Source organism: Semicossyphus pulcher, unplaced genomic scaffold (assembly GCF_022749685.1).
Source record: "Semicossyphus pulcher isolate SPU_LCO1_2020_fin unplaced genomic scaffold, fSemPul1.0.p SCAF_3, whole genome shotgun sequence".
Lineage (NCBI taxonomy): Eukaryota > Metazoa > Chordata > Actinopteri > Labriformes > Labridae > Semicossyphus > Semicossyphus pulcher.
Genome location: NW_027211704.1, coordinates 13,075,112 through 13,094,354, shown reverse-complemented (window position 1 = coordinate 13,094,354; position 19,243 = coordinate 13,075,112). Strand labels below are relative to the sequence as shown.

The 19,243-nt window shown below is 43.3% G+C and overlaps 1 protein-coding gene across 1 annotated transcript in view; it reads right to left on the bottom strand.

Annotated features, from left to right (window-relative positions):
* Nucleotides 1–19,243, bottom strand: part of cacna2d2a (calcium channel, voltage-dependent, alpha 2/delta subunit 2a) — a 170,699-nt gene that overhangs the window by 34,079 nt on the left and 117,377 nt on the right. The window contains exons 7-8 of the mRNA XM_069678964.1: nucleotides 11,797–11,928; nucleotides 11,509–11,566 (exon numbers count right to left, since the gene is read on the bottom strand). Coding sequence (XP_069535065.1) covers nucleotides 11,509–11,566; nucleotides 11,797–11,928 — 190 coding nt within the window. The remainder of the gene's footprint in view (nucleotides 1–11,508; nucleotides 11,567–11,796; nucleotides 11,929–19,243) is intronic.

Below are 19,243 nucleotides of genomic sequence, written 5' to 3'. Positions count from 1 at the left end.
TTTGAAACATCATTACAATCAGTATGAATATCCCAATTGTTATTAGATATTATACTATAGTTAATAAATACATATTTCAAATCCTGCTTAAATGAGAGTTTAGATTTTCTTTAAAAAAATGTGACATGACTTAAACATTATTGACAACAGGCCACCGTAGCTGTGCTGGGGACCTGTCGCATGTTGTTGGGATGACTTTAATTCAGGTGACTTTTAAAGAAAGTCAGAAAACTGTTCATAATGTTTAACACTCAAAAAGAGAGTTTTCTTTTAAAATTTTCAAATAGATTGATCGATTTTCTTTTCAATAGCAAGCAACACAATTAAATAGGTCGTCCCAAATCAACTATCACTTTGTTGTCATGACATTTAATCTAGTTTAAACTGTCTTACCTGAATGTTTAGGATGCTACGGACTCTTTGAAAGAGCTGCTCCAGTCATTTTTTAACACATATAAAATGCTCTGCTTGAAATAATAATTTGTGTCTGATATGTTTTTTTGCCTCCCAAGGCATCTCCTCCTTCTCCCTCATTAAAAAGTCCTGAATCTGCATAGGCCCCGCCCACTATGCAAATGTACAAACGCCCCCTCCGTCGTGAAAACCAAACACGTCTCTGCCATCGTTTAGTGGCAACTTGTTGCTAGCTTGAAATGTAGTAATTAGCAGTAGTAACGTTAACGTTAGTAGTCAGTAGTGAGTCTGCACTTTGCTGAAGTGGTTGCCATAGGTTACACATAATGATATGCATAGCGTCACCCCGTCCATTAACAGGATTGGCTCCTTAGGTTTGTGACGTCTCAAACCTGCCAATCTGTGTTGTTCAGCCTGTCCTTGGTACACTGCAGTTTAAAAGCAGACAGGCCCAGCCATGGAGATGACTTTTTATGTTGTCCCTGATATGTCTTGTAGCACATGAGAAACACCACATGGAGATGTTTACAAGGTAAAAACTGGATTTTCACCTGAGGGGGTCTTTAAAATAATAAAAACAAAAGATATTGGGACTAAAAATGAGCATAAACGTCTGGCTGAAATAATACTTCCTGCAGTCACGCTCTGGTGACTCATACGGTCTAATATGCTTAATATTCAGTCACTTGAAATTCATACAAACTTGTCAAAGAGCAGCCTAAGTGGTGTTGACCCGCGCCGTGGAGAGTCTGTGCTGAGCTAAGTGCTGTCAGTAAAATAAGAAAGCTGATGTTCGGTTCCTTTGATGACTCATCACTTGGGCGTCAAACACATTATTTACTTTGGCGGCCCCTTTGTTGGGGGGAGGCACATGCTGCTTAAGACCATTATGCTTCTGCGAAGCGGATCCTAAAATAGGCCCGTTCTGGGTGTGTGTCAGCTACGGTGCAGCGTCGGCCCACAAGGCACAGACGCTGCTGAACCAGCAAGACTAGACGAGTTGTGTCCTGGACGAAGAGCATAAATAACATCTGTCCGCGGCTGATATAGGATGACGCACAAAGGGAAATCAAAAACTTCCACAGTTCCAGTGGCAATTAAATTCACATTTACCCCTGATACAAAGACGGCTGAGATTGATGGGCATTATAGGCCTTTCTATGGCACACTTGGAAGGGGGAGGGGGCTTCAGATGTGAGTACTAGTTTGACATTCTGTGGAGTGAGCAGCAAGCAGTTAGCAAGCGTCTTAGGCAGAGGCAGAGTAATCATCAGGGGTCTCTTTCTGCTGATTATCAGCCGTTCCTCTGAGTGTGGAGAGAAGCCAGCTGCCTGTGGGCCAGAGAGGCTCTTTTCTTATGCTCGGCCAAGCTGATATGGAGGTAGAGCAACAGAGCCCCGGTAGGCTTTGCCACCGCTCCCACAAGTCTCACCGCTCCCACTCACTGGCAGGCGCCACTCCAACCTGCAGACTGACCCCTGACCCGTGTGGAAGTGACGTCCCCCAGCACACCGCCTGGGCCCGCTCAAATCTGTTTTTCAGACACAACCCGGGACTCACTCTGCTGAAAAGCTGCCTGAAACCCCCAGATGGAAGACAGAGTCGGCACCAGCGCTGCCTCACAAGAGGTCGATTAACTGAGCATGCCCAGAGTGAACATGGGCAAAATGTATGAGTGTGTGAGAGAGAGGGAGAGAGAGAGGGGGGAGAATCCAATTATTTTCAATAATAAAGAATGCCACATCAAAGGTAGAACTTGCGCAGCTCTCCACGACTGTGTGGCGTTTGAAATCAGGTCTGGAACCATGAGGCATATTGGCATGCATGACTTTTATCAATTTAATTACTGAAATCTTAATTTGAGGGAGGGAGAGGGAGAGGAAGAGAGAGCCGGGACTCCACACAGCGGCGGGCGGCCTCTCCCTTTTCCGAGCGGATGGAGTTTGTGAAAGCGATCGTCGATGCAGGACGGAAACTCGGAGAGAATGTGGCCCACGTCTCCATCACCTCAGGCTCACGGACGGAGACACCTCGTCTGGAGATTGAAGGAGGGTCATTTCCTGACGGCTGATGCCTGCAGACCAACTGCCGGTTTTCATTAACTTCTCTGGTCAGTCTATTTCTCATAGAGGAGAATAGTCCATTAATGGGACTTGAAGTTATTTTGAAGGGGCTAAATGTTAATTATAAAGCAATGCAGACTCCTATTACTCGCAGTCATTACAGGTCATCTTCCACTTCCAGTGTAAAAATCTCACAATGGAGATTTCTGCCAGCTGTGGCCCTAAAATCTGCTGAGAAAATATCACTTTCAAGCAGATCATTTCTGTCTAACTGTGAAAGAGGCAGCATTGATCAGCAGTAATGGGCTTTAGGAGGAACGTGTGAGCAGTGATGGAGTAGAGAAGAGCTACACGCGAGCCAGGATAGCGTCACTCGACACTGAAGCTATAGTGCTGCCATGGCTGATTCTCCCCACAGATTGTCTTGGTGTATCAGCAGCGCTCCCTTTCTCTCCCTTTCCATTGCCTAAAGTGCAATTGAATTTTCTCTGTGCGTCTGAGCAGGGAACATCAGGATCAGAGAGAGCGGGATGGAGTCAAGGATTTTCAGGCTCCAGGCTGATATCTGCGGTTCTGACAGATAGAAATCATGAATTGAGGGTATATTTCTCCGCATTTTGACTCATGGATCCAGATGTGTTGTTTCTGCATGGATTCCAGTCAGTAATTACCTCTCAGCTTCTGCCCACTGATGCCATTCTTTCCCTGTCATTACCCAGTCTCCTGCGTGCCAAGGCCAGGTGACAAGCAGATGGGCCTGGCTGGTGCTGAACTGAGCCCTGTCGCCCACTCCGTCCCACCGCGACGCCACCATCAGCCATCAGCCGGCAAACACATCAGCCGGTGGCCTCTCCGTCCGTCCACTCAGAGTTCGGTCATTATCGAACCACTGAACCATCATAACTAGTGAGGGCACTTTATTTCATACATCACTGTTAATTTACACCCGAGGATGTGTCAGCTCTTTGTAAGTCCTTTTTAGCAGCTGATAAACGGAGATAAACTCATGTGAGAGCTCAGTCCCACTCATAGATAAAGTGCCCATCATATAATCATACCTCTTTATACCTGTCAATCAAGGAGAGATATTTAAGTGAAACTTTTAGAAGTGGTTGCTACTTTGTTAGCTGGTGTTCAACTACCCAGTTTCAGACAATGATAATGAGATCCAGCTCATGAAAAATCAGACAAAAATACAAGAAAAAAAACTCCTAAAAACAGCAGATTATTCTTGTACAGTGAGTATAAAAACCCAGATATAGAGTAGAAGTTGAAAGTCTCAAAGCAGGGACCATATTTTTCACTGGTTATGAAACAGACTGAAATTAATTCTGATGACTCTATATGACCTACAAAAGCAAACCAGACCATCAGGAAGAAGATTGATTATTTCTATATAGTTATTGTTAATGCCTGAAACTGCTGACGGGGGGTAAGTGTCAGACGAGGTGATGAACTGCACGCTGCCTTTGTTTACATCTTCCAGGGCAGAAATTTAAAGTGAGTGATACATGTGACTGTTAAAGAAAGCAGGATGAGATCTGTTGTTAAAAGACACCACTTAAGCATGTACAGGACAAAATCAGCAAAGAGTATGGCTTTGTCCACAGGGGGTGCCAAAATCAAGACAAAAAGAAAGTTCCTCACAGGAGCTTTAAATATATACATTTGGATTTATGATTAACAAAACTCATAACTTGAAATAATAGTGTGTTACTAACATAAAAACTGATAAATGAATGTCCCATCTGAATGAATTACTGGACCTGCTTGCATATTATTATAATTACTACTTTTAATTTTATATAATATATTTTTTTCTTATTTTCATTTTATATACAACCTCATCTTTTTTCTTTTTCCTTTCACAATTATTCTTTGTTTAATTTTTTTGTTATTGTTCTCGTTTTGACCTTTACTGGAATAGAGAATGACAAAAATTGCTAAATAAAAAAAACAAAAATAAAAAAATCCCTTGCAATAAGCTTTTAGCATTAAAAAAAAATCTAATAAACTAACTGAATAATCAAAAACCGAATTGACAAATTACTTGATAAGAGAAATTGTCGTTAGGCACAACCCCAGAGCAGTAGAAAGTAAGTTTAGAGGTTTGCAATGTATCACACAATGTAACAGAAGGATTTTCAGCCAATAGTAATAAACCTGTTATTACAGAAGTTCATAATTTTATGATACATTTATATAACTAAATAGATTAAAAAGCGAGTGTGGCCACAGCAGCTGTAGTGATTTGCGTTATCATAAAAACATACCAGAAAGCCTGAACATACATCATGTATGTCACGATATAAGCGTGTAAATACCATCACAGCATGTACAATCAAGATAGAGCCTGATTTGTGTGTGCAGCCGACATGTGCTCTTTACACCGAGGTGGAACGAGATATCGCTCCAAATGAGAGCAGATTAAAGCAGCAACATTCACAGCCACCCCGCCCTCACAAGCTGCCACCAGCAGCCATAAATCTAAAAGAAATGCATTATACAAGCAATGAACACAATGACATATTCTGCGTAGTGGTGATTGTATTCTGCTCCTTTTGCAGCAGTGTGGTAAAGGAGTCTCATTGGAATTCATGAAATAGTTTTATCATGGCGCACCGCTGTAAAATCAATACATTAACTGTGCCGGGGGGCTAACTCTCTCGGGAGATTGTGTTTATGCACCCTGACCCATTCCACAAAGTGTTGTGCATTACATTTAAATTGGAGGAATTATCTACGACATACATTTCAGACCTGTGCAATAGATACATGTAGCATGATACATGGAGAGGCTGGGGATCATTTGACTGTGTGTGTGTGCAGAATGTTTGCATTCAAAAGTGTGTTCATGTTTAACTATTCTTTTATTGTGAACCCATTGGCTCTATTCTACAGGTTATATAAATAATGAGGCTGAGTGTATATATAGAAGCATCTCTATTGTGTGCGTGTGTTTGTCCACTGTAACGTGTGAATTCTCCTCACAGCATGAGCTCTGATGTGCACGCATTAGGTCCAGTAGACGTAAGCACGGAATAATGAGAGAACTGTATATTAACACACAGAGACTGCACCTAATACGCGTGTGCGTTCGCATGTAGGTGTGTTTGTGTGCATGCTCCCATGTGTGCGTGGATTTGTGTTGTGCTGATGGGCTTATTATTTTATGGACTGCTGCTCTCTTAGTGCTCCTGTGGATGTGGCAGGCGAATAAAGATTGAATTAAGATAAAAAATATAGGAGGACGGCGCCCAGAGAGCCTGCAGGAGAAATAGATGTTGTCTGCCGTTTATTTATTCCACTTTCTGTTGATTATTGGAAGTGTTGCTACAGAGATTCACATTTCCATATTTTCGGAAAAAAGGAGACACAAAATTTTATGCTCAATTTTTCAACCACTTTGCTTTTACAGAACACTGAATTAATGATGCATATTGGAATACATCAGCAGCATTTATTAGTAGACGAGTATTAGTGTGTTGCCGCTGCTCTGTGAGATGGAAGGAAAAATCCCCTGCTGTGTCCTCTCACATTTTGGCTCCAACTGAAATGTCAAACACTTTATCGGGACCAAAAGTGCTGAAGCTTTGTGTCACCTTCAGGGTCACTAATAACACCCCGGCCTTTCTTCTGACTCCGCGTCTCCCTGAAGTGGGGTTGCAGAGAATGAAAGGAGCAGGATGCAGGGCTCCAGATATTGGGAATGATATTTTGGGGAGCCTCGGCTTCGAGGATTGACCAGCAGTCATAATATTTACAAAGAGGTTAGATTGACTTTTTGAAGAAATCAATAAGTGATATAGACTACATGCTGCTGTGGGCCTGGGAGCTAATGGGATCTTTGCAACGCTTGGCTAACAGGACTCCTTCATGCCTGTCTCTGGTTATTTCTCTCTTCGCCCCTTCACTCTTCCCTCTCCCTCACTTCACCCTCTGCTTCGCTTCCCTTGATAACACGAACAGACATTATAATGGACAAATGTTAATAATTAATGTCAGAGCAATTGGAGACAATTAAGTGTGTTGACTGGACCATTAATTTTCCCGGGGCTGTGGGTGGGGGGAGCAGACGGGGGAGAGAGCCCATCTGTAGAGGCAGGCGGCCTTCAGATCTTTTTTCTTCCTCAGAGGTGCACCTGCACAGATCTGGCCAGGTCGTCCACGCCGCCAACTATCCGTCCCAGGATGGATACAGGTCTGTTACACAACAAACAGGCCGTGAATCCTGGCGACTACTTTCACTCTCTATAGTAAATGACATCTTTGACTGGGGGTCTCTTCCTGGAGACAGCGTCAACGCAAATGTTACTGAAGCGTGTTCCTGCGATTGCATCTGTGTATTTCAGTTGCTTTAGTGATGTTTGTGAGGCTTCTGTATCTGCCTGGCATATCAGCCCATGTGATCTGAAGTATCTGGGAGTTTGTGAGGGGAGAAGTGCTGAAAGGTGTGTGGGAGGATATGTGACACAGTGAGTGTGCTTATTATTTACTGTACATGCATAGTATAGAGATGTTTTCCCCAGTATGTCATAAAAACTTTATTTTCATTCTTTGTGGTTTAATTCTTATTTGGTCAGAATTGTATAAACCAAATAACTGAAGTTAACCCTAGTTTTGCAATTTTAACATCTAGCACTTCCTGTGAATTTTTGGGACCACAATGTCTAACTATCTTTTGCTTCCCAGCACCCTCCAAGCCACACGTCTCTCCAGGGACGACCTTTGGACTTGGCAACAATGCGCACAGGTCTCCGGGTTGGCAAATGCAGCTTTAGCATGCAACATGCCAAGACACACCGAGCAGGCGTCGTGGGTACCCGTCTCGGAGAGGGAAAACCCGCAGGCACTGGGGTGCAGACGATATTTTGCCTTCACAGCTTTGCTAGCTTTACAGCTTTACCAGTTAGCTTGCTAAACAACTCACTAGCTTGCTAGCGTGTATGTTAGTTCGGCTAAACGCGGCAAGCAGCTAGTTAGTGAGCTAAACACGCGCTATATAGAGAACTTTGGTAGTGATGCCTTGGGCAGGGAGCTAGCTCAGCTCCAGGGAGGCAATTAAATCGCTATCCAGGGTCCTACAGCAATCAAGTTTGCGAGGTAAAGTGCAAAAAGATTGAGGAGCAGAGACTGCGCAGGGTCTTTTGTAGTCTCAGGGGAAGGTGGGGCTTCCCTCTCCCGTGACAGTCTCATTGGACGTTTCGATAAAGGTATTTCAGGTTGGTCTCGCAAGGGCATATTCCCCCATACTATGTGTTGTACCAAGTGTACGAACTATATCGGTCTAATTTCTTTGTTTGGCACTTAAAAACAAAACACTACATTTTGAAGTTTCTTACAGAGTGCTGAGTGTGTTGATGACTCATAAGGTGTTCAATTTAAATGAATAAATGTTTAGTTTTTAGTCGACAGTGCTTAAGTTGGTAAGCTAGCCTAGCATGCTAACTTCCACTTCCAGGGCTGAACACAACTGTCACAGCATGATGGACAGGTCCTCCAAATTGGACAGCGACCTTATAGCCAGACTTCATATCTTTAGAAACTACCCAAGTTTCTTAAAAACTTGACTCATCTAAATATTCTTAGCGGTGTTGCTGTTAATGTCTTTCATCTTCTGGGATCACCAGGAGCTTATGGATGCTGATGTTAGCAAACTTGCTGGGTTTTGACTTTGGTTGACTTCTGCTACCGTTACACTCAATTCTCGCATTTAACATTTTCCTGTAATTGTCTATTAACCAGAAAAAGTTATTTTAAATCTTTGTTGAAAGGCAACAAAGGTTAAAAAAAGAGAAAAACGTCTTGAATCAATGCTCTTACGCTTTTCAATATAACTTACTTCTGTCACACATCACACAAGTAGGCAGTGTGTCTCCAAGCAGTGCTGCCTGTCAGATGTCAATCATCTGCTGCCATGGTAAACATCCACTTGAAGCTTATATCCTGCTCCTATAAAAAACGTTTTATTCTCTTAAAAAAACAACAATAGCTTTAGTATAATAATGTTTCATATTTAGCTGCACAATAAAGGAAGATAATTACGATTTCTGGTGTCAGTGTAATTGTGTCTTACATGGTGTGTGAATGCTCATGTTGCTGTTTACATGACGGTGACGGGTGCTGCTATCTGTTGCTGTCACATCAGCACACATGACGACCTCACCTACCGTTAGTACACTGATTTTATAACGTGTGTGATTGGCCGACCTCTCCAGAGAATGTCAGCCCAGGAGACGGCATGTTGGACTATAATCACACAAGTCTGACCTGACATATCATGACACTCCCCGCCACTCAGCACGGCGGGGCACAAGTTGCTAAGCAACGGGCCACAGGACTGTCGAAGGCTCCGGCATGAAGAGAAGCACGACAGAAGTGACAAACATGGAGGATCAGGGGGGCGACAAGGTGTTCCTCTGTGCAAAAATACACAATCTCTCTGCATCCAGCCTTGTCACACATGCTGCCGCCGCTCAGCTTGCCCCCGCGTCGCTCTCTTTACTTGTGACTTCCTGTCTGTGAGAAGAGTTCCCCAGGTCAAAGCAAGTGCAAGAGAATTAAACTCAGGTACACTTTTGTTTTTGTACAGACGGATCAGAGACAGTAAAAGGTTTGAACTTTTCCTGCTACACAGTGCTTCGTGGTTTTTTTCAGTATTGTGTCAATAACATTGGCTTCTGTGCTGGTTGGGCACTCGGGAGACGCCTCGTGTTAACTTAATTAACGCTCAAACGCTTCGTTAGTCTGATGATTGTTTATACATTGAGGTGTTGTACAATTACTTTACATTGTTTTGTTGTTTGGAGGCTTCTTTCAGACAGTTTTATTATGGTATATAGTTAAATGTTGCTTTATTTACTGTATGGTTTTATTTCATGCACATTTTTCCCTAAGCAGCGCGGGTTGATTAGCAAGGGAGGACTAAATCTTCATGTTTTTATGGATGAATAAAGTGAACCTGGAACCTTTAGGGAGCCTGTAAACTCTGCATTTAATTGGTGACTCATTTCCTTTCAGACGTGGCTACAATTACAAATGTCAAAAGCGTGTGTTTTTGACTTTTCAAAACAACTTAATTAGAGTGCAAAGACTTCTTATGCTTGTCGTTTGTTTGTTTGGTCCGAGCAGGTTGACTTCATCTGACAAGCCCGGCCTGACCTCAAACAGCCACTCAGATTGAGCCGGACCGCGACAGAGATGGAAAACGGGGTCAGGTCTAATCAACATTGCTGTCATGATTATGTCCACTTCGCTCCAACCTGTAACCAGGCAACAGGCAGAGCTGCCACAAAGCTGATGTGACAGTGGCAGGTAGATTGAACGCGGAGGGATGGACAGGAAGCTCGGGCGGGTGGGTGAGTGAAGGGTGCTGTTTGGACCGATGCAGCCTAGTTCTGTCCAGCCGTCACATTCACCCGTTCACCCGCCCTGGCGCTCAGGCTGCACTGATCAGCTGTTAGACGGGGAATCACAGGCAAAGGTGGGTACTTTAAACAAAAACATTAGCCCCTATCTTGTTTTGTCCTTGTAGCAAAAGACGATGCATCAACATTATCACTTACTGAGATAAATACAGGTCAGGGAAGCGTTTGATCTCGTTCCATTAAACAATATGCTTTACTTAGCTGGGGCTGGAAGGAGCAGAGGAGGCAAGAGGAGAGACAAAAGGCTGTGCAGTTTTATACAAGGCTGCGTTTAAGTCTTTTGTTTGTTAAATATCACGTTAAACATATCAACAAAAGGCGTATACAGCGGTAAAGTGTGCACACTATGGAGTGCAGACTCAGATCAGATCACAACAGTTTGTCACAATTTTTAAGACAGCATGACAGCACCGCTGCTGACAGCACAGGTGTTGCAATGACAAGTTAAATTTCTGCAATTTTCTGCTGCTGCTGTTTATATTGGTTAGAGGCTGTCTGCTCTGAGCAGCACGATCCTCCTCACTGTCAGCGCTCAGACGGACTCACCTGGTGTCCGAAAACCACATCTTCCAGCACTCATCTGGACCGTAATCACGCAGCTCATTAATATGTATACTTTTTAAAAATGTGCCAGATTTATAGAAGAATTTACCAGTTTTAAGGGCTGTAAAACCATTACAAGTTTTTGTCATTATGAAGGGTTTATACTGCATGCTGTCTTATGAAGCAACTTTTTTTAAATCAATCAAAGCATCAACGAAAACAAAACATACGTCATGCGCCTAATCTGTCAAAATACAAGCAATTGATTCCTGTAACTGAGTAACCTGGTTGGAGACATCAGGTATCACATTTTCTCTGTTAACTCAGGCTTTCTGCTTCAGGCTCTGTGCAGGCTCACAGAAAAGGGGGCGTTTTACGCGTCATTTGACGCTTCTTCCGCACAAAAAGGAGCGATCATCGGCTGTCTGCTTCAGTCAGACTGTTTGAATGAGAAGCGATGATGAAAAGTAATCTTTAGATGCTGTGTCCACATCGTTCTTTTACTGTGAGGGTGATATGCTGAAATTTAAAGTCTTAATTTTACTGAAGCAAACAGGTAAAAATGAGAAGAGGGAGACTCTCTCGAGGAGGGGGGGCTGGGTTGACTAAAAGTAATGACTAGAATGTGCTGACTTTTTATTGACTAAAACTGGACTAAAATGTTTTGAGTTTTCGTCGACTAAAGCTACACTAAAACTAATAAGCATTTTCGTCTGGAGACTAAGACTAAATCTAAAATAGCTGCCAAAGTTAACCCTGCACCAAACTCCTCCTCTGGTTGTGTCTCTAAAAGCTGTTATGATCCAAAGAACATCCAGGTTTAAGGACAAAACCAGGATATTTTTCTATCACCCTTAAAACCCCTGAAGAGTCCAAATGTGCCAGATAAAGAGATTAAATGCGTCTATAAATAACTTCAAAGTAAGAAAATGATGGTGATAATGGATGTTTTTGTGGTGTTTTTAAAAAGGCCAGTCGGCATTAATAGTTGGGAAAAAAACCAGTCTGATGTGGAGACAAAACGCTTTGTGAAAACAGGTCCTGATAGAGACGCCACTTACCAAGGTCTCCTGCGGACGTCGTACAGGTCAATCTTGTTGGGTGCCCTCCACGGCGTGGCTGGAGAGAGCAGGAGAAAATAAGTTACAGTCCGTACGCCGCACTGTCGGATATTTCCGATCAGATTAGATCAAAGTAATCATAATTTCATTCTGTCTATCGAGTTACCAGTACAGCCATCTGATAAGAAATTGCCAATGTTCTGCCGCTGAGGAGCCCCAGGGTCAATTTAGACTTTATCTTGCTGTGAGTTATAAGGCGGACTGTTGACTCGGCACCCTGCAGCCTACCTGGGTAGTATCGTGTCACTCCTGTGGCACTGCCGAACACCTGCCAGCGCAGAGAGCTGTCGTCCTGGCGGTTTTCGATGAAGACCCGCTCCAGCGCCTGGGTCCAGTTCAACTCGTTTAGGATGACGGGGGCTGCGGGAGCACAGAAACACAATCACACCCACATTAGCGATGGTACAGCTAAGGCTCATTGTTTTCTGGTTTTCCAAAGAAGATTGAAAAAGTTGAAACAGATTTCGACCCAGATTTTATTGACCGCATGAATCCAAACTTTTTCATGAGTCATGCTGCGAGAGGACACTTTAAACCCCAGAAATAGAAGGTCCTCTTGCTCAACTCAAAATGTGCTTCTGGTTACAAACAGTGAAGAAAATATTAGAGGAAATGTAAATGAGTTGCTGATTATGTGCCAAAGTCCCTCGAAGTAAGGAGGAAAAATAAGTGCTTTAACTACAGGCGCTGAAAATAGTTTTTCATAATCCGATTTAAACCCAGAGTTTTGTATTCTTGATGTTTTTGCACCTTTTTTTTTTCTAATTCCAAATAAACCCAAACTAAAACCTAATTTCTTTAATGAAAAACTCAAATAATGAGCCCTAAATGTAGCCGTTCACAACAGCAGGTTTTCCGTGATAGTAACCCAAAGGTCGGCTCTCCTTGCTGAACAACCTTGTCCCTGCCAGCGGCCGCAAGCCGAGCACATAAGAATGGATGTATGCAGGCAGCTCGGCCGGCGGTATCCGTCTAAACGGGGCATCAGTCTAATCTGGATCATCTGCGAGGAGTGCTGAGGAGGAATCCGAGGTGACCTTGGGAGGAGGTCATGTGTCACTCGCAGCATGTGGAGGCAGGAAAGTGTTTGTGAAAAGCAGAGGAATCTAAAATATCTCAGTGAATGTGTGTTTGTGTCAAAAGGATTTGTGAGTGCCTGAAAGGAAAAAGAGAAAGTGCTGGTGCGCTTGTAAACGCGAGGGTAAGCGCATCGACGTGTGTGTGTGTTTAGAGTGAAAACGCAGGGTCGCAGATATATCTCACAGGTCAGCGGCACTCGGTAAAATGGATTTATGGTTGTGGAGAGAAGTATTCATCATGTAGTCAACCTGAAGTGGAATAACACCACCAACACGTCAACACGTGTCTTGTTCCTTTCTCCACCTCAGACTCCTGTAACTTATATTGTATTTACACTGTCCTTGTGTTTCTGTCAATTTTAGATACAGATTGTTTTTTTTTTTCTTTTCAATACCCCCACACACACACACACAAACACACACACACAAATAAACGCTCTGAGTCTGTGTTTAACAGCTGAGCTGGAGTCAGAAGACGGGGAGTGCAGAGGTTTAATGGCCTCCTGATTAAAGGGGAAACAAGACGAGGCAGGAGAACTTCACTCGCTCCTCTGATTTAATTACTCAGCCAACTAAAGCCAGACAAGCTTCTGAACCGACAAGTCCGGCTTATCTCAACCCCTCCTTTGAGTTCCACACAAATAAACAATCATTACCCGATCTCCCTATGCTTTTCAATTACAGCTCTGTCTTTGAGGAGCTGTCGGTTTAGAGGTAAGAAATGATCCGCCGCTCACCTCCTTTCACTGTGAGCTGAAAGCCTCCGAACAATCGCATCACATGATACCTGGAAACAGAATAATGTTTATATTTCTCATCTGAATGCTCACTTCCACGTCCCTCTCTCTACAATTGTCAGCTCAAAACAAAAGCCAAGTTTCATTACTCTCCAGCATCCTGTAAAACAAATGCACACAAACACGCGCGCGCAGGCACAAGTCACTACGGCAGCACTAAGAAGTGTCTGGGGGATAGAAATATATGAAAGCCAAATTGCTGCCATCACCGAGGGGAGCTCCTCAACATGTTTTTCTCAAAATTTTCAGACGTAAACACAAAGGAAGAATGGGGGAGGATGGAGGCAGCCCTACAGATGGGGATAAACATAAAAACCCAGAGAGAGAGGAGGACGATTGATGGAAAGCAACACAGAAATTAACACGAATGAGTGGCTGCTTTCACAGCACAGAAAGGCAATTTCTCGCCCACGAGGCACGGAGAGAGAAAACACACAAAACTCCACTTTAACTGGTGAGGTCAAGACGGCAGGATCGAAGACATTATTAGGGTGAGGGAATTGTTTGTTTGAATGAAGCGGATGTTCATCTCCCTTTGTTTAGCAGGTGAAGAGCTAATCACGGTGTTATAGTGTGAGTCACGGGACAGCTGCGGCTTCACATAGATAGTAGAACACCACGTCTGATGTACTGACAGCAATATTTTCCGTTTGAGAAATGCAGTGTCAGCTTTCTGCTCGTGACATTTCTACTGCAAATTTAATTTAATTCTGCCAGAATTAGAAATTAAAGCAGCTTCATGTTGTTTGATATCACAGCATTTAGATTCTGCCAGGAGTCCAGATGGTCTGAAGAACCACAGCGAGTGAACTTGAGAGAGGAATAAACCAGTTTGATCATGACTTTTCAAACTTCCCACTCTCCCTCCCTTTACTTACTTCAGCGAGACCAGTGGCCACATTTTACTGATGTTTATGTGCAGATTATCAGAGAACCAAACCATGTTTTTCAATTTCATCTGGGCCGTGTAATCATCTGTGGTCAAAGAGCCATCTGAGTAATGTGTCAGAAATATGATCCTTTTAAGCACGAGCTATCACAGCAGGTAGCTGCAGCAGTCAGTGTGCTGTGAAGTCCTGGCTGCTCTTATCTGAAGAGGCAGCGGCTCTGTAATGATAGCTGTCCCAGACAGGCCAAGGGCACAGACACATCCTGTGACCTCTGTTTCAAACTAGGCCGTCTCAGCCACCTTGACTAACATCCAGGTATTAACCAAGCTGTGGATATGCAGGACGGATTATCAGCTGCAAAGCTGCACACACGCAAATACGCACACACACAAATTGAAGCTACAGACTGTTTCCTGTACTTTGTGTGGTCATGATGAAACTATTGATGGTAGCAGTGGTGTTCTGTTCAGTGGTTAATTCTGATTGGTTAATTCCGGCATTCTGGCAAACGGTCTGTTCTTCAAAACAACGGTCTGTTATCGAGAAATAACAGACCGTTGTTTTGAAGATCAGACCGTCGCTATGGACGCGGCTCTAATCATACAGTCTGCAGGACTATCTGTAATCATATTAATCAAATGAAAGAAGTGCAGCACAGAGTTGAGAGACAAAACAGCGGAGAGGAAGCAACAAAGGTTAAAAGATGCAAAAACTGAAGGCTACGACAGAGAGATCTACAAATGAAGTAAACATTAAACAGAACACAGTACGGGATGCGGCGGAGTTTAAAGACGGTGAATGAAGGAGAAAATGTCAACAGACTCCGACAGTGACGAGACGGGAAAACCTCATTCATGTGCTGTGCTGATTCCTGTGGTCCCGCTCACTGTGTCTTACTTCACCATCAGAGGAAATGTTTCCATTTAATGTGAGTAAAAACAGCTAGCGTAGCTCATTTTAAGGTTACAGATTTAACCGTAGACGCAGCCCTGACTCAGTGTGACAAACTATTTTAAACGGAAAACTGAAATATAATCATTTTTAAATCAATAAAAACATTTCCAAATCGATATTTTGTGACAAATAATTGATTTTGTGAGTAAAAAGCCGAGTAATAAACGGGATAATGTATAGTGAGCAGGTTGTTATCACAGAGGAACCGCTAAAAACCCTGCTCATTATCCCTTACTTATCTTTTAATCAAGGGTAATAGGAAAGGTAAAGTGTACGTGTGATTATGTTGTCGAAGGAAACGAAACCAGTCAGGTGCAGATATGAGCCACCTCTGAACAACACACACACACACATAAAGAATCACACATCTGTAGGTGATCTGTACAGAAAAACGGGCACATCAGAGATAAGAGAACACAGCAAACTGATTCCCTTTGATTTATTCAGTGAGGATGCGCTGTGACTTCTCTGGACAGTTGATAAAAACACAAATTTCCCCTGAGGGGAGGAGGGGAAGGGTGGGTGTTCTCACAGACGCCGACAGGGCCTCCGAGCGCCGCGTCGGGCTCATCTCTCACGTAAAACGTGCCGCTCTCTGATATCTTTAAAAGGTAATTCATCAGCACGCCGCTCCCCTGACATTTAGAGCACCCTTGGCTTTGCCCCTTTATGGAGCAAGACTGCACACCAAGTAGGGAAACAATTATGAGTGGGATTTATGGAGCATCTCCACGTGAGATCATTTCTCAATCCCCCCCCACCAGCACCTCTTTCCTATGACCCCCACCCCCAACACCTCACACACACATTATTCACACTGATATCCCCGCGATAAAGAACCATCCAAACGGATCTGCGCCTTATGCCCTGTATTAATCCAACATTATATAAATAGGTTCACGCGTTTACTGTACACACAGAGCAGGAACAAAGGCACACAGGGCTGTAATATATCACAGAGCAACACAAGTGGTCCCTCAGAAGAAATCCATAATGGCTAAGGAGCTAAAGCTATTAGCTAAGTCCCTTTGAAGAGTCATAACCATTATCATAAAGCATTAACATATTCTACTTTAAAAACAGAGAGATTAAACGGTGCCGTTCACTTCTACTTACTTTGACATATAGGTGACATTACTGAGGCAGACGGGGAGAGTAACACTGAGACTAAAGCTGCTCGTTCTGTATCTATGTGTGTTAATATCCAGACTGCATATTCTCTCAAAGTCCCATCTTAAAGGTTATTTTTCACACTCTCTGTTCAGCTAATGGGCATGCATAAGAGGAATGAAATAGTTTATAATTTGCTGACAATTTACAGCTTAATTTACTGACAATTTACAGCTTCCCACACGATTTCTGGCAGTAAAATCGGTTACATCAGAAAATTATGAGCTGCGTCCCAATTCAGAGGCTGCATCCTTCAAAGGACGCATTCGAAGGCCGATTGCGTCACAGCAGAGCATCGAAGGCTCCTTCAGATGCAGCCGACAAATGCGCCCCCCTTCAGCCTACCTTCGTGCCCCAACATATCCAGAGATTCCTTGCTTGCTAATTCAAACAAGATGGTGGACTCTTAAACGGCCGAGGAATACACTTTTAAATGAAAATGTTTTCGGTTTCAGCTATCGAATAGCTAGTGATACTAATGTTTAAAAAACGAATGGCCTTGAAATGTCAAATTATCTCTTAAATAATAGGAGGAAAAGTTACGTGACCTTAGTTATGATAGCTAGTTAGCCATCTAGATACCTGTTGCTAGGCGACAGGAGCGGGGCGGGAACAGCTGGTGACGCAAACAGGAAATCCTGTGTAGACCAGACTGTCTCGTTTCAGTTCGGCCTCAGCGGTCTACTCAGGCGATGAATGACTCATTCGTTATAGGCCGCGTCCTTCGGAGGATGCAGCCCCTGAATTGAGACACAGCTTTGGTCAGTTCACTAAGAGCACATCTCCCTGAGTGACTCTCGAGTTATTCAGCCGTGCACGTTGCTGGACAGATTTTCTTCCAGTTATGGAGAAAAATCTTCCCGTGGAGGTGAACAGAAATGTGTTTGTGGTGCAGATTTGAAAAGTGACATTTGAAACTGCAACATGATTTTTCAGTTAATTCATGCTGAACAATTTTCAGACTTCAGTTTGAGCAATTTTCAAAATGACACAACAAGTAAGTTAACTGTTTTTGTCGTATTTTGTGTGCAGTGACACTGATAAAGTGGACACATTTTAGCTATACAATCAATTTTCTATTATTCTAATGTGTTTTTGAATCAATTTGGTAAAGTTTTAAAAATGTTATATTTTAATTTAATTATTTTTCGGAGCCTCTCCTTCCTCCTGAAACCAACAAGTCGTTTTGCCATTCAAAGGTCAGACCTTAGCCACGATTGGCTGACAGTATTTGGAGTGACCGCGTAGCCCCTTCACCACGTGTGCGATCCCACGTGTGGGAGCGGCTGCACTGCACTGTCCTAGGTCGGTTATTCGGCCTTATATGTTTTAGCCAGAATCACCAGGAGGTTTTGGAAGTTAAATTCTTGACAACGATTTGACTACAAGCGAGTGCAAGGAGGCAGTCTGAGGTGAATGGCGGTGAATGACGATTGGTCGATTTCAGCGAAAGCAAGGTTCTACGTAGAAACCTGCAGCTGTTCTGAACGGCCCGTTTCAGAGGCGACCTTTTTAAAAATGTCATTCTGGAAACTTGTGCAAAACACAAGAATATCCACTCAGAAGATATGGCCCCTTTAAACAAACAGTTTGATAAACCTCTGTCTCACTGTCTGTCAATCCGATTCCTCCTCTCTCTTCCTCCTGTCTCCTCTCTGTCTCCCCCTCCTTCTGCTGCTTTGTGGCCTGTCTGAGTGTTAAAGAGCCTGAACCTTAAACCTTTCATCGTGCAGAAGAAACAGCAGCAACGGGAGCTGGCAGCCGCTCGCACATCCACAACAGACAAGCCAAAACAAGTCAAAGCCTTCCCAAAAAAAATGTCTTACTGTAGCTTTGCTTTGGAAAAATAACATCCAGGAGATTCTGTTTAAGCTAATTTGTGTTCTTTATAGTCTACTTAAACTGTTTCCCAGAACGTCTTCACAACTGAAACATCAGCATTTAGCAGTTAGAGTTAAAATTCATGGGAAGGATTCAAGCTGTTTCGCTCAGGAATAGCATTTAGTGTGAGTGTATTTTTCAATGAGGACCTCAGTTTAGCTAAATGGTAATCTCAGGCTGTGAGAGTGAGGAGACGACATTTCTCAAAGGAGGGCTGATTATTCAATATGCAGAAGAAGACAGAGGGGAGAGATTTCACCACACCTCCGGAGTGCTCCTCCAAATATTTCTTTTCTAATTAACGAAGAGCGGTAAATAACAAACACATGAAATGTAATTTGTGAGCCTGCTGGTGAGTGACGTGGAGTTTGCCGTGCTGACTGTTCTAATTAGTGTGCGGGTAAATGATAGTGCCCCTTCGCTGGGCACACACTAGAGGGGAGGATGGGTGAGGGGAGGGGGAGAAAGATGGAGTCTGTAAAGTCAAGAATGACAGAAATACAGCCCGCAGTGTTTAGACTGTCTTTCTTCTCTTTTGGTTTAACTTTAAATCCCATTTTCCTTATCCCCCCTCTCTCCCTCTCTCTCGCTTTCTTCTTTTCCTTTTTTTTCTCCCTTCGCACTTTTCCTCTTTTCTTTTTTCCCCTTATTTCGCAAATCACTTTTGCTTTTTTCCCCACACATTTAAATCTGGTTTGATGTTGAAAGGGGCTGAGTTGATCTCCAGTGTGGCGCGAGTTGGTTGACAGGGAAGCTTCCTCCACTGGAAGGAAACCTGCGGCGTGTGAAACAAATACAGTCTGCATGTGTTGCACGTGCGCAAACACACACACACATTTTACGTTCTTAAAAATTCACAGCTTAAAACTTTAAGATGACAAACGTAGCATGTCGTTAAATTAGA